Source organism: Staurois parvus, unplaced genomic scaffold, assembly GCF_062004578.1.
Source record: "Staurois parvus isolate SC_StPar_1 unplaced genomic scaffold, SC_StPar_1.0 ptg000657l, whole genome shotgun sequence".
Taxonomy (NCBI): Eukaryota; Metazoa; Chordata; class Amphibia; order Anura; family Ranidae; genus Staurois; species Staurois parvus.
In genome coordinates this window covers 387,237-403,777 of record NW_028318453.1, presented here as the reverse complement: position 1 = coordinate 403,777, position 16,541 = coordinate 387,237, and the positions used below count along the sequence as shown (strand labels likewise).

General features: G+C 37.4%; 1 protein-coding gene across 4 annotated transcripts in view; it reads left to right on the top strand.

The window, feature by feature from the left end:
- The window catches only part of VIT (vitrin), a 177,370-nt gene that overhangs the window by 140,913 nt on the left and 19,916 nt on the right, over nucleotides 1-16,541 (top strand). For all 4 annotated transcript variants that reach the window (XM_089694254.1, XM_089694255.1, XM_089694251.1 and 1 more), the window contains 8 exons: nucleotides 279-332; nucleotides 3,207-3,275; nucleotides 3,362-3,430; nucleotides 5,694-5,762; nucleotides 5,843-5,911; nucleotides 8,021-8,092; nucleotides 8,845-8,913; nucleotides 14,855-14,917. In XM_089694254.1, coding sequence (XP_089550380.1) covers nucleotides 279-332; nucleotides 3,207-3,275; nucleotides 3,362-3,430; nucleotides 5,694-5,762; nucleotides 5,843-5,911; nucleotides 8,021-8,092; nucleotides 8,845-8,913; nucleotides 14,855-14,917 — 534 coding nt within the window. The remainder of the gene's footprint in view (nucleotides 1-278; nucleotides 333-3,206; nucleotides 3,276-3,361; nucleotides 3,431-5,693; nucleotides 5,763-5,842; nucleotides 5,912-8,020; nucleotides 8,093-8,844; nucleotides 8,914-14,854; nucleotides 14,918-16,541) is intronic.

Genomic DNA, 16,541 nt, shown 5'->3' with positions numbered 1-16,541 from the left:
TTGCATTGTTTCCTAGACATCATTAGCACCTCACTGGTTGACTCAAATGGTTGTCTAGAAAGTTATCTGCATCAAACTGATACTAGCCGTCTTGTCCCAATACTTCATAAGTCCTAGGCTCTCTGTCTGCGCTACTGAACCTAGTTTGACTCTAGTTCTGCTCTTTCAATTGTGCTGTCAGTATTCCACATTAAAAATCAGATTAAACATTGGTCTGTTTTCTGCAGAAACTTAAACCACCAACAGACATGCTTATTTCTGCCTTTCGTTCTTGACAGGTGCCAGTAGAATTCAGCAGATTTTAGCTGAAAAGGCAATTCAAGCAAATCCAAGTAAGTAGTACAGAGCATGTGAGTGTAAAATGTTTATGTAGTATTATATAACATCTGGAGGCAGGAAAGCAAATACTGTAAAATGTTATTATGGGACTCAGCTTGTTTTTATTTTTTCCTTTCCAATAAATCTATTCTAAAGTTATTAAAGAGCTTTGTGATAGAAAGGCGGCCAGATTTGTACAACCCAAATTAAATATATATTTATCTAATAAGCTGAATCCATTAAAACTTCAGAAGAAAGTTATGGTTTGCATTTTATATTGAATTTTTGGACTACAAGGAAGAAAAGGAGCCTCAAGTTATGAGGCTGCAGCAAAATAGGGCATTCAATTTTAAAATGTCAACCAGTGTTTTATGTGGATTAAAATGTCATTTTCTATAAATGTTTATATTAAAGAGGAGCTCCACCCAAAAGGGGAAGATCCGTTTTAAGCTTTTGTGCCCCGCTCCCCGTTAAGAATTGGCACCTCTGGGGTGCGGGTAACCACATTTCACAGGTACCCGCTCCCGCTTCCACTGCGATCGCCTAGGCGATCGGAAGTGAAAGTTGTCCTCTCCCCTCCTTCCTTGTAGTCTTTTGGGACACATGACAAGTCCCAGAGGACTACGGGACCATTCAAAAAGCGCAATGCTACTCTCACATACGCAGTGTGAAGCCGCAAGCTGTCACAGCCGAGTGCCCACACTGAAGATGCCGTCTCTGGGGAGAGAAGATGGCCGGTGAAACCAGCTGTGGTGAGGACACTGCTGGACCGAGGAACAAGTAAGTGTCTGTATTTTAAAAGTCAGCAACTACAGTTTTTGTTTTTGAGTTTTATTTTTTTTTTTCATTCAACTAGAACTCCGCTTTAATTTCTTTTTAATGTGGAAGTTGCAGGAATAAGAATTAGGTTCACTTTAAATCCAGCCTCCATAACATTTTATACATCCTTGAAGCAAGGTGAACAAGATCCAAGGTGTAAGCTCCAAGTTCATCTCAGTCAGAGCTTACACGGGACTGAGGACATTCTAGCCACCCCCATGTGAATGCACTGAGCCAATCACCAAGCACAAGTGCTGTCGCATGAAACTAAAGTGGGTGATTTACTCAATCTACTGTACTTGTAAAATCCAGATTTTTCTCTTTGCTTCCAATTCCCAGGAAGAATATACGGAATCCAATACCCATAGAGGAAGGCAAAAACTCCCATAAAGCATGATCCAATTTACTCTATCAGGGGAAAAAGATTCCTGACCCTCTAGAATCTGACATTTCCCAGATCAACATTCTCTTGTGGTATTACCTATATATGTCAATATACAGTTTTATTTTGTGCATTTAGGATTGTTCTTTAAAACAATCTACTGAGCAGGCCAGAACTAGTTTTTGAGGAAGCCTATTACACATTTTCCCAGCTCTTACTGTGAAGAAGCCTTTCCGTATGTGGAGGTTAACTTTTCCTTCAGGTGTAAAGAGTGTCCTCTAAAAGTGTGATCTTAAAGTGAATAACTCCAAGTTCACTATATGGAGCACATACTGCATTTATTTTTACATGGTAATTATATTCCTCCTTAATTGCCTCTTCTCAAGAGAGAATATATTCAGTTCAGCTAATATGTGTAAGGTAGCATCAGTATTTGTGCTGGTTCAGAACAAAAGAAAAGCCGCCAGCACTATATTCTGATACAGAGAATAAAAAACATATACGTGTAAAAAAGTGTAGCACTTAACAGCGTAAATAATAACTCCAATTGTATAAATCAAAAAACATAAAAAAACATATAAATGATCAATTCAGGTGCAGAAAAGCATAGTGAACAGTCATTGAATGTGATAAGGGATCTTCAATCACAAAGAGTATTCCAATATATATTCCAGTATATCCAAGTGCTGCCTTATTCACCCCACTCAATGTGAAATGTCCTTGGGTGCAATCATAGATGATAGAAAACATAAACTTGACCAAACACAATCAAGTGCAGTGCATGTCACCCCACTCGGTGCTCAAGGGAGGCTTACCGGAAACATTTGATCATCATGTTATAGAATGGTCAGACAAGGCATGTAAATGATCAAATGGCAATCACTCCAACTTCCTCCACAGTCTCCAAATTGGTATAAGAAGACATTCCCAAACGCCACATGGATCATCGATATCAAAGGTGTAATGGACATGTATGTGAGACAAAAAAGGCTTCCCATAGTGAGAAATTCTTTAAACGTTTATTAAAATCAAAGTAGTGCACTTACATGTATAGAGATACAAGGCAGCATTGTTAGAATAGCAAAAAAACGCATGTGCCCACCTCCAAGATGGCTGAGAGCATGCGTGCATGCATGGTGAAGTCTGTCCTAGCTCCACCCAACGTGTTTCGTGAGAAATGACATTATCAAAGGTCAGCTAATATGTCCTCATAGCTGAGGTCCTTATAATGCCTCTTTTCATATCAAATAGAACATGAGGTCACCCAAAAAGTCTTCATAGCAGTACTATGGGATGGTGACTGTGTTCATATAGTGATTATTACCTGTTCGGCCACAAAACGACTCCTTGCTCACTCATATGTGCCATACTCCCCAGTTTTGGAAACACTGTCCTGTAACTCACTGAGAGCAATGTGTATGCTAATTGCCAATGTTTGCTACAAGTAGTCCATAATTCTCAATCAGTATGTTATAAGTATACATGTGTTGTCACACTGTTGAAAAGAAGGTGTTGGTCTTTCTCTTGGGACTTCGTATTTCAACTTGCAGAATCCTTGACTCTAAAAAAAAATGCTAAATGTGATTCAAAGTTTTTACCTTTTTAATGTAACAGCTGTAGTAAAATGAGAATTGTAACTGTTTATATATTTATATGTTTGCTATCATCTATCATCTATATTATCAAGGTGTGCAAAGACGTGACTGGCAAAGTCCTAGCCGAGGAAATGTTCAATTTGTGCAACGCAGACCAGTAGGTATGATCACTTCAGAGCTACAAATAATATGAATATGTAATCATTATATTTGCATGTGCTGAATGATAATAGTTTTGCAACCTTAGCTCCAGAAAGAAGTAATGCAGCTCCAAATACTGGACAGAGCTGGTCCTCAGACACACGTGATACTCAAGGTAACTGATTCATAATTATTACCAATAATAAATATTAATATTTATAACATTAATAATTACTGTTACTTTTCTATCACTATATCTAACTAGAGACAGGCAATTAGGGAGTATTCTTAAACAGAGAATAAGGCAAATGAGCCTTAGCTATTGAAAGCTGGTACATTGAAGTTTAATGACACATAATGTATGTTTCCATTATGAGATTAAACTCTATTAGCAGCCCATCTACTTTCTCCTGCAGCAACCCTCTTAAAGTAGACTTATAGGCAAAACCTTTTTTTTTTTTATCATTTTGGATATAGTATCAATTTTTTTTTCACCATCTGTGTCCTATTACGGAGATTTCCGTATTACGGAAATCTCAGCAAATTAAGTGAATTCCTTGGGGTCCCCCAGGTCACCAACACTAGTGTCCCTATTGGAAAATTTTGCCTCTACTACTTTTCTGGGGACAACCTAAAATTTGGGATTATTGGTAATAGTAAACAGGACAAATAGAGAGAGTGAATCTCCATAATAAAATAAAATTACTCTCTATCCTCTGTACTATATCCAAAACTAAAAAACAAATTTTGCTTTTAGTTAAGTCTAGTACACGCCTAGTACACACTATGAGAAAATCAGACAACCGATCGTTCGATTTTCAAGAAAATATCATGATGTAGTCGGAATGGTATTGATTTGTAAGAAAATCGTCGTCCAACAAAGGAAAATGTAGGCAAACGTAGCTACATACAAGCGTAGTAAAAGAGAAAGTGTAGGGTTATTCTTTGCTCCTGATCATACACATTTTTTTCTATTCGATTATTTCCATACGATTACTGTACACATTAACCACTTGACCTCCAGAGGATTTCCCCCCCCCCCCCTTCCTGACCAGGCCATTTTTTGCAATATGGCACTGCGCTACTTTAACTGACAATTGCTCAATCATGCAACCCTGCACCCAAATGAAATGTATGTCCTTTTTTTCCACAAATAGAGTTTTCTTGGTGGTATTTGATTGCCTCTGCGTTTTTATTTTTTGGCTATAAACAAAAAAAAAAGACTGACAATTTTCAAAAAATAAACAATATTTTTGACTTGTTGCTATAAAACATCCAGTAAAAAATGTTTAAAAAACTAATTTTGTCATAAATGTAGGCCAAAATGTATTCTGCTACATGTCTTTTCTAAAAAAATCCCAATACATGCAAATTAATTGGTTTATGTAAACGTTATATTGTCGACAAATGGTGGTATATTTACTGGAAATTTTTTTAATACTAGTAATGGCGGCAATCAGTGACTTAGTGGGACTGCGAGATTGCGGCGGGCATTCTGACACGGGAGGGGGGGGAACTGACTAACTGCCACTGACGTCCCCAGTGACAAAAATACAGTGATCAGTGCTAATAAAAAGCACTAACAGTGTACTAATGGCAATGGGCAGGAAGGGGTTAACATCTGGGATGATCAAAGGGTTAACTATGTGGTGTTTTACTGTATGTGCTATGTGTTTTACTAGGGAAATATACTGCTTTGTATTTCTCTGCTATGAATATATGCAGAGCAATACAGAGCAGCATGTCGGTACTGAGAAAGGAGAGATCTGTGTTGTTTACACACAGACCTCCCCCCTTTCACTGTTCCTAGGCGATCGCCAGGTGCCAGCGTGGAATCTCTGGCCAGGACCTAGCGATCGACAGCTGTAGCCGCCAATGGCGGCGCAGGTAGGGCAAAATATATATATGTATATATACGTGATTTTGCACAGCCCTGCCGCCCTGTAGCAGTAGTTCTGCTATGGGGCGGCAGGGAACTGGTTAAACAAAAAACGGATGTTGTGTTTGCATACAATAAATATTTTCTAGCTTGCATCCTCACTTTTTGTCATCTGAAAAGTTGGAATCGGCTGTTGACAGCACTATACTAACAATCAGATAATCAGACAATTGTTCATCGTATGAAAATGTTCATACAATTTTCTTATCGTGTGTACGGTCCTTAATATACTTTAAAGCAAAGGAACCAATCAAAATCTTTTTTATGTTTGCAGCACAGGTCACAGTTTAAACGCTTATTCCTGGTTGGTTGTAATTGGCAACAACATTTTTCTTTACTGTAGTTTTCATAAATTAGCTCATTCCTTTTTTGCACACTGGAACAGTGAACTACAGTATATTTTCCTCTCTTTACTTCTCTTAATACATCCACTGTCACAAGCTACTAGTATTATGATACCATAATGGCTTTTTGTATTCTTGTGAATGATCTGTTTTAGGTTCACAGCGACGAGACTGGCAAACTCCAAGTCGAGTACAAGTCCCAACTGTTCAGCGTAGGCCAACAGGTATGGTAATAAAAACTAAAGTTGTGAATTATTCTGTTATAAAGCATATGATTAACTAACCATGGTATGTATTTTCTTAGGTCATGATACTGGTTATAATGCTCCCCCTGCTGTGCCTAACTGGTCTGCAGAAACATATGAAACTGATGGTAAAGGCTGATTTTATTTTAACATACTTATTGACTAAATGAAAGAGCTATTCTCAGCCTGTGACTTTTACATCAGACAGAAATTCAGAGATTGCAGCATATACAGAGATTGAGATATGAGACACCATGGTGGTTTAGACAGAGCAGGGAATGCTGGTAGTGATTTCGCATGATCGGTGTCTCAGAGCAAGATAATGCTTAAACCCATCAACAGGGATGTATGAAAAGGTCAGAAGGTGCCCATTGACATTTTTGTCCTATCTAACTGTAATCAATCAGACTGGGCTAACAATCATGTATGTAGCTATCTTTAGTAATAATGGAGAACTAAAAGCAAAACTTTTTTTTTAAATTTTGGATAGAGTAAAGCCGGCCATACACGGGTTGAAGTCTGAAAGAATTTTCTTTAGAAAATCCTTTCTAAAAATTTTTGTTCAAATTCCGCACCATTAGTGGGTCACAAAAATGGCCAATTTTCGTGTGACCATCGAATTTGAGTGATTGGGCATGTTGGAAATTTTTTGAAAAACAAAAGAATTTTGAATCAATGATGGGAGAATCATGGGAAAAATATAAACGAAAAAGAGCATGAGCTGTGACCTGGAAAGAAAGGAAAATTCTTGGCCACGAAAATTGTTTTCAGTAGCAACATGAGGTGAAATTGAAGGTTTGATCGATTGAATTTCAAAATAAATGGTGGCACCATCGGACTACAAAATGCAGGAAAGTTACAATTTTCTAAAGAAAATTCATTCAGAATTTGTGTATGGCCTGCATAAGGGACAGTTATAACCCCTGATAGCTTTTTTTCCCCATCCATGTCCCATTGGGGAGATTTCCATTTACTTCCTGTCCCAAAGCCAAAACAGGAAGTGAGAGGAAGAAATCCCTGCAAATTAAGGTAATCTCTTGCCCCTCCCCCCTCCCAAGTCACCAGAACTAGTGCCCGCATTGGAAGATTTCACCTCTATTACTGTCTTGGGGACAACCCAAATTTGGGAAATTTCTTTTACTTGCACTGTCAATGATAATGGTAAATAGGACAAACAGAGAGGGTGAAACTCCCTATCGGGGCTCAAACAGCAATAAAAACAGATGGGTATTCTAATCCATCTCCACTCTATCCAAATTTTAAAAAAAAAGGTTTTGGCTTTAGTTACACTTTAAGGCCTAGAGTTTAGGTATGGTTTTTATTGCATAGTTACATTTGTCCTGCTTGGACCAAATGTAAGTATGGATATGTTATACCTAACAGCAGCATTGCCAAATAGCTGCAAATTATACATAGTAACAATAGGGGATTGTTTGCTCAGCACTGCTACCATTCAGAGGAAACTTTGTATTTTTTTAAATTAATACAAGGCATTTTCTGATTGGATAAGATGTAGATTGTGATATCACCACCCCACCTCTCCACCTCATCACGTCTCACATCTGCCTTCCTCCTCCGACTTATTTTCATATGTGTAGTGTCCACCACTCACTCTGCCTTCAAAACTGTTTGGGAGGTTGGCCCCACTCACTCTGCCTTTAGATGCTGCCTCTAAGTATACTCCAGAGGAATAAAAGTGAGAAAGTGAGGCAATTTCCTGTACTATGCCAAAGTGCTTCTCTAGTGAAAGCTTGCAGGTCACATCTCCAAGCAAGGTGTTAGCACTATCAACTAACAACAGCTGCATCTCAAATGTTGCAGGGTAAATTGAACCCCCTAATTCCCCACCATATCTATTTAACAGGCCACACCTCTGGGTGGGGACTGCATTTATTATAATATAACTTTAATTAAATAACTAATACATGTATTAACAGTGAGGTGGGTTTACTTAAGAAGTGGAGGCTCTTTCACTTAGAGAAGTTATTTTTTTGCATTTAAAGCATATATTCACTAGTCACAAAAGTCAAAGAATGGAGGACAGCAATAACATAAGATGAAAGTGTAAAAGGATGTGAATTGAATACTCCAGCTGAGATGGCACAACTGCCCACATATTACTTTTAAACACACAAAAATAATTACAACTTTGTACATTTTAAAAAAATATATTGCTTACATGAAACATGTTTTAAATGGACTAGCTCTTTATATATTTTTTCATGTCCATGTTTCAGTTTCACAGAGGCGAGACTGGCAAACTCCAAATTACCGATTAAATGTTCCCCCAGTACAGCGCAGACCAGCAGGTATGATTGATAACTGTTAAGACGAGCAAACCTTTAGAACTGCATTTTCCTGGCATTTTATCGAATGTGTTCACCAGGTTTATACCCACCAATCCTCCAGTATATTTGTCCTGCTTTTTATACTAATTAATAATAAGCCCTTGAAAAATACCCATTCAGCTCACCAAGTATAAGGACTGATATTTCCATGACATGATAGAAAGTCACATGTGAAGATCATCTACCATACGGAAATCAGTCTACTGTATATGCCATTCATGGATTGACTGACCCTTCAAGACTATTGGCGGAAAAAAAAGGGTCCCCCTTTTCAAAGTACTATCCTAATGCATAAGTCTCAATCAATTTATGACAGCAACTGGACTGGGGGTTTCTGTCCAGTTTAATTAGTTTTTAATGTGTCCCTATTAAATAAACAGGTAATCAAAGTGACCCTTTGCACTCCCCAATCATCTAAAAATAACAATACTGTTTCAAGTGCACTCTTTGGTTTCTCCAAAATTTTCAGCATTACCAGACTAGGGCTTGGTGAAGGTTGGCCCACTTGGGTTTCATACAAACATATATGCATTATATGGTAAGTATGGAATTGAAAAGAAATGGGGCTGTAACATTTTTAAATTCTAATAAAATGTTTGCCAATATCCAGTAGCCGTTGTCAACCCAAGCTACTATGGCAATCAATTTGCTAATTTCTGCTGGTAGGTATATCGCTAGCATGTCTTCATATTGATTTCAGTTTATATTTTTAGTTCCAGAAACCAGCAATATAGCTCCTCCTGCAGCTCCACTCTGGCCCACAGAAACCCGGGATACTCAAGGTAAAGACTATACGTTTTCCTATATTTGTGCTTTTACTAGCATTAATACTACAGCCATACCTCGGTTTACAAATTTAATTTCGTATTGTGAAAAATTCATAAACCGGAATGCGATTTCCCATAGGAATGCATTGAAAACCAATTAATCCGTTCCGGAGGTCAGAAAAAAGTAAAAAAAAGTCTTTCATCTGTTCAAAACTCTTTATAAAGTGCACTTTAAAGGCATAAATACTGTACAGGGACATGATTAAAAATTAATTTGTAAATGCATTGAAAACCAATTAATCCATTTCCGAGGTCAGAAAAAAGTAAAAAAAAGTTCAAAACACTTTATAAAGTGCACTTTAAAGGCATAAAGGGACATGATTTAAAAAAAATCCATAAATGCATTGAAAACCAATTAATCTGTTCCGGGGGTCATAAAAAAGTAAAAAAAAAATTTTCTGTTCAAAAATCTTTATAAAGGGCACTTTAAAGGCATAGTACTGTACAGGGACATGATTTTAAAAAAATTTGTAAATGCATTGAAAAACAATTAATCTGTTCGTATTGCGAAAAAATTTTGTAAACCGAGTTATTATTTTCAATGTATTTTCATTCGTAAACCGAAAATTACGTTAACCAAGGCATTCGTAAACCGAGGTATGCCTTGTAATGTACAGCGCTGAGTGAACTATTGGCGCTTTATAAATACTGTATAATAATAATAATAATATAGGTATTACTAATATCTTCAGTAAAATACTGTATGTTAAATTCAGACTCTATATTTGTTATATTATGCTGTAAGGATAATGGCACAGATGACCAATACAGTGAATTGTATGGCCATGCATGAGCGAATTTGAAGTGTAATTAGCTAAAACCAATTAATTTGTGAACTAATAAAGAGTCCACTGGACCGCCTAACAGTTGAATATCTATAGTCGGCCTTCCTATCCATGCTTTTTTCTGGCTTGTTGGCCTTTTTCCCCATCCTTTCTGTTATGCCATTTCATAGATAACTTTATACTGGTCTTTACAAAGATCTTTTTGTGAGTTTAAAGCATTCAAATAAAAGGCATTTATGTCTTGATGACACAGCACATCCACAGATTATTTTTTATGTTATGAGCATAAGTGGTGCTTGCCTTTTGGCCCATCTTCTAAAGCAGAACTATAGGCAGGAACATAAAGAAAAATATTTATATACTTTACTATACAGTATATTAAATGTATTTACAGCTACTCAAATGCCATCTTTTTATACATTTCTCTAAATCACCCAACACATAATGATTCAGGTATAAAGTGGGAGGTTATGTGTTGCAAACTTGTCCGGTGCCCTTGCATTGCTCAGTACTTCCACACTGATGTAAATGTTTTGATTTACAAATCAAAGACACCACAGGGAAACTTCTACAGGCCACTAAAGCACTATACAACATACTGTATAGTATACAGTGTATAGTCAATTTTGTATTTGACTGTTTTTGACAGTAATGAGTATATTACACGTACAAAAAAAATATACATGCAAATAAACATAAAACTCAAATATAGACACATTTGGATTCACAGATGTACATAAAAGCTAACACATTAGGTATAACCAAACATGTTAGAGATGTGAACACAATTAGGATGCATTAAATGTTTTTAAGAAGAAATTGCAAGCAATGCACTGTTTCAGTCCAAAAATACTGTATAGTATTTATTGATTCAACACATGTTCATCTTCTTTTTTTTGCCACAAATGTTTTATTAGCAAATAGTATGCACAGGTATAAGACAATATACGCAACCAATCAGGCAGGAATGTTACAAAGCAAATCCAAACAAATCAGTACAAAACATAAAGAGGCACCTCCAGCAAAACAGTTACACACCATGAATTATAATAGCTCAGGTAGTGGCTATTTAAAGGCTCAAGTCTCACATGTTCATCTTTTATATGTTTTTAAAGTTATGATGTTCTCTTAGGCCTCATTCACATGGACAATGGCATACCAGCTATTATATGCATTTATAGGATATTTGTAAACACATATTAAAAGAGAAGTATGGGGCATTGAAAAAAAAACCCATTATACTCACCTAGGTGGATGCTGCATCTGCCCCTTGCCAGCTCTGCACAGAGAACTGAGTGATCAAAGACCGTGGCCATGGCCATGGAGGTGATTGGTACACCTGAATCCAATGATTTGAAGGGGTGTTCCAATATTTTTGGCAATATAGTGTACCTTGTACTTGCACATCATGAGTGTAACATCTGCATTCCCTTACAGCTATCACAACAACCATAGTCTATGCAATTTGCACTATGATAGGCTATAATTGTACAGACTAAATCACTGCAGCAAATCATAGTCAATAGCATTTTCCCAATGTACCATAAGCAGGTTTCACTCTCATGTTTATGTAAAGTATTTGATCATTTATTTGGAGATATTGATGTTTGCCTAATACTGTATGTACAATATACAATATTTAGATATCTGTCTCTAGTATAACCAGCATAATAGCTTGAGTAATTATTGATTATATTTCCTTCTGATTTTTTCCTTCAAGTGTCTTCTTTTGTGTCAAAGTAACAGTTTTAACCTAACTGAATTAAAAGTCCAGCGATTTTGTTTTATAATAGGGAATGAGGTAAAGTCCTTAAACTATATATATATAAAGTATAACATCAAGGCTTTTTTATTTTAAGCATCTATGAGGCCAGATAGTGTACCAAAGAATAGGAGCTTGACATGCATTGTTTGCTATTATATCTTTAAATCTGTAGCAGAGATAAACCAGTATATATAGATTTTTTTTTTTTAAAAATAAAGACACATAAAGTAACTTTGTATTTTGTGAATATTACTGCTTATGCATTTTCATTTTTTCTTAAGAATAGTGGCCTTTTAGCTATAGGAAATACTCTCAAGTGGTGTAAGCCACAAGCACTATCATTAATTAGTATCTCATGAAGTTCTGTGCTTCCAGCTAGTCCTATTGTAAACAACTGGTGGGATGTGTTTTTTTTTTAAAGGTAATCTAGATCACTATCTGTATTCCATTTTTTTCTGATATGGGGTGTCTCTAATCCAATTTATACATGGAACTTGTTGACTCAGGCAGTAGCACACTGCCACCATTGATGGCTGATGTGAGGGTGCCATCCGCAAAAGCCAGATAAAACATGATTTGCATAGGTCTGAAATGCAGCCACTTGATCCTGTTGCCCTATTTATTCCAAAGCTATCATTCTTCGAACTGAATTTACTTATAGCCATCATTAGCTAGAGGTGTTTATGTTTTTGAGATGTTGTACACTATGATGTCTGTACACTTTAGTGAAATATGGTCTGCACAGGTAAACCGCAGTTTGTGTGGTCATGCCAAAAAAGAAGTGCTGGCAGGTCAGTTGCAGTAACATCTTCAAATGGGAAGTCTAATCCAAGTTTTCTGTGATTTTAGTTGACAAAACAGTATTTCATGCTACATCTAGAATTTTTTAAAGGATTACTTCTAGCTACATCTCTAAACTCTAAAGTCAATCCTAACAACACTTTCCATTGCACAATTTTCTAACTGTGCTGAGTCTTACCGAGACCATCAACAAGCAAAAAAGATCAAGACAGCCAGCCACAGTCAACAGGAGAGGGGTTATGTCAACTACAGTATCATGGAATAGGCTATCATAGCAAGAGTGGCATCGTTTTTAAGACTGCTTAGGTGAAAGCAAAATACATTTGCAGTTGCATAGAAAAAAACTTAACTCTATCCAAACAATTTTAGGTACTTCAGCATCTCTTTCAACACTAAAATGTAAAAGTGTCTACAATGTATTTTGCCACTTATTCTATACTCGCCAGTTTAAAGAACTGTATTTATATATTTTTTATTTACTTCCCCTCCCCCCCCACCCTGAGAAGTGCTGCCCACTTGGTCTTAAATGTACCTCCCCAATCCAGTAACCTTCACTGGGCAGTCACATTCAAGCTCCACAGTCTTTTGTATAGATATATCATACTCTGAACAACTGTGTCCTTTAAGCTCTTCATCCAAAGTCATAAACACATAAAGTTTCCCACAATCCAAATGAGAATGCTAGCTCCCCTGGCTACTCATCAGCAGCACTGCTGCATAGATACTGGTCCCTCTGACCACCAGCTCTTCCAAGCACACAGCTTAGAGCTTCTCGAACACACACAGCTCCTCTAGCCTAGTCCTCAGGCTTTTAACTGTCTCTTGCAGACATTCATACTCTTGCTGCCACATGTAGCCTCTCTGATGCTTTTAGGAGACCTTCTGTCTCTCTTGGTTGGAGCCCTGAGGTATTCCTAAAGCTCCATTATAAGGCTGTGTGCACCTGGGCACACACCCTGCTGTTTCTCCACAAAACCTGGACACTGGGTTGGAGATTCCGTCCTGCCCAAGGCACTATGGAATCTCCAAACTAGGGAGACCCATCCATGACTACCAAACCTGGAGAAAGATACAAAAGCAGTTTTCTCCATTCAGAACATCTGCTCTCTAATCCTGCACTCAGCAAAAGTGCAAACCCTGTGTCCTTTTACTGACCACTTACACAGTGATAGAACCTTGTACTGTCACAATACACATAAAGATGGGCAGGGGAGTTCAAAAGGGCTGCAAATTTCAAAAATGTATTTTAATTTAAAGTGCTCTTTTCCACAAGATTTGTTGGCCCTGATCTGCCTGTAGCTGTCTGTACACATGAGGTTGTCAGCCAATGTGCATTTAATTGGCTGGATTCTGAAATTATAATCTCATAGACATATACAGTATAGGGAGCTTAAAGTATATCTAAAGTGAAAACTTTTTTTTTCATTTTGGACAGAGTAGGGGATGGTTAAAACTGCTGTTGGTTTTTTTGTGTGTGCCAGCTATGTCTTATTGGGGAGTCTAAAATTAATTTCCTGTCCTGTAGACTCAACTGGAAGTCATTGCATACCTTTTCAATGTGAGGTTAATCCCTTCTTAGACAGCTGCCCCAGGAATAGGTGTCCCCACTGGAATCTTTTCCCTCTATTACTGTTCTGGTGGCAGCTCAATATGTTCCATATACCCTTACTTTAATTTCCGATGACAATGGTGACCAGAACTATTAGAAAGAGTGATTCTGCCTAATGGGGAAACAGGCAGTAATAGAAATCTGATAGTGCTTCTAACTTCTCACCACTTCTTTAAATCTAAATAAAAGAAATTTACCTTTAGTAATACTTTAGGGGTTCGTATACTATTGTATTTTATGACAAACTTGTTTTACCTAACCACCTCACTTTCTCCTGCCCTTAATGCATGCTTACCTGAATTGTATAGCCTTTGCTTACAAGAATCTTAAAAGCCTCTGTCAAAAAACCTTGCATTGAAAGCACAACTATCCTTTAAGGTAAATTTGTGGCCAGTCTTTAGACATGCAAGAACTTACATTTCCTTAACAAGCAGAAAAAGTTTTAAAGCAAGCACTTGCTGTAGTCCGTTGCTGCAGAAACTACTCAGCAATTTATCTACAAAGTTCATAAAGAAGTATTGTTAAAGTATTTTTCTTCATTGCTCAGATCTCTCTGCTCTCCCTTTCTAGAGTATCTTCTTTATGTTTACATTAGAACACTAGAAATTTAAAGGCAGTAAGACCGCTAGAAGGAGAGGGGGGGAGTGGTGAGCTTAGCTTTGGTAGAAAATCACTTCTGTAATTGCTCCACAATGCCTGCAGCTAAAGATGTAATTGGGGGCTTCTTTTAAAGATCCTTAATGCTTTACTGCACAGGTTTACATTATAAGAGCTGTTACTAAAACAATATTAATACTACAGCATAAATATAGTATAATTCCACTTTTCTTAACGTTTGTCAGTTATTAGTCGTGTTATTATATATGATCATATTATCACATCATTTTGTTATGAGATCATCATCAAAAAAGTTGGTGCGTTGTTTATGTTTTTTAGTTTCCAATCCAAGGTCTAGCATGTCAGAGTTTGACAGGTGGGTCTCCGGCTTCTCACAAAGCAGTAAGTAGTTCCTATTTTATATGACGGTGTAACAGTGTTAAATTAAAGTATTAAAAATGTCCTTATTATTTGTACATTATCAGCTGTTTGTGTTTACTTTTTATTCACAGAAACACATACAAGTAGAAGTAGATTAAGTACAGTAGTTCAACACTACATAGATCCAGTGATTACAACTCTTCACACTTATAAACATACCCAACATTGGAGAACAGGCATTATGATATATTAGATGTACCAACCAATACTGGTTAGGGATTTCAGGAATGGATAGGGTGTATATGGGAGGGGGAAAAGGGGTGAAGATGGAGACTGGGTCTGGTTCAGAAACATGTCCCATTTCAGTGGGCAGATGCTTAAGGAATTACGATACAGTGATATGAATCAATAATGGGTTGACATAGCCTTCAGGGTTTAGATTTTAAAGCTGTCTAGCAGGTTCATATCGTATAATACATATCTTGGGTATTTTTGTTTTCCATTAGTTTTTATTAAGTGTTTGTATTTTACATTCTTCAATACAATAGTAGTACAAATGTGTACAAAACAGAACAGAAAAAATATAAGAAGGGTCTCAAGGCATAATACGTTCTTGAAGTGACATTCTTAGTGCTTAAGATTCTAAACTTATACTTTTCTTAACTATCTTCATTAAATCTCCCTCGGGATCCCCTCGCACCAAGATTCTCCACCCAAGGCCCGGGGGAGGCTCCCAGTACCCATTGGCCCCAAGTTTCGATCTCATTGGCCCCAGCTGCCCTGGGAAGGGGGAGGACACGCCTATTGGCCCGTGGTCCCACACCCCTTCCCATAACGGCCAACAGGCTATAAATCGATCAAAGATATAGGGAGGAAATAGGTAAAAAGAAAGCAAAGAAGAGAAAAGAAAGAGAGAAAAAAGGGGGGGGGGAACAAAGGAGAATCAAAAAGTCCTCACTATGGCTCAAGGGGGGTATCAGCTAACCCGATAGAGTGGAGTCTGTAAGGTAGTCAATCCAAGGTTCCCAAGTTCTGTCAAAGTTTGATAACGTGTCCTGCAGAATGGCAGATAAGCATTTGTTCAACATTATCCTGGACAATTTGGACTTTACTAGCTCAAAAGGGATCACAGGTGATATCCAACATCTCACTATTGTGATCCTTGCCACTATGAAGATGAATGTTATAAGGCGTTGAGATGATCTTGGGGTCCCTTTCGCAGGACAGCCCAATAGAGCCTCTCATGGGGATTTAATCAGATTCACCCCTGTAAGGGAATAAAGGAGGTTATAGAATCTACGGACCTTCGGGCATGACCACCAAAGATGATAAGCCGTCCCTTCTTGACCGCAGCCTCGGAAGCACTTAGAGGAATCTTTTTTTGGAGTCATGAGTTAGTTCTTACACTGGGTGAATCCAAACCATTTTCTGAAAGTATCATTTTATGGAGGGGATGGTAGGCTATTTTCAGATTTAAGGTATTTGGGATTTAGCTGCATTAAGTATTTGGGGTGTAATAGATCACTTATATCAGCCTATTGGTTCACTTGCACAATGGAACAGAAGCACAGAAAGCTCTTGAGCATAATTGTATTTGCTTTATATACTGGGATACCATAGTCCAGAAGCTCTAAATTGCTGGGCA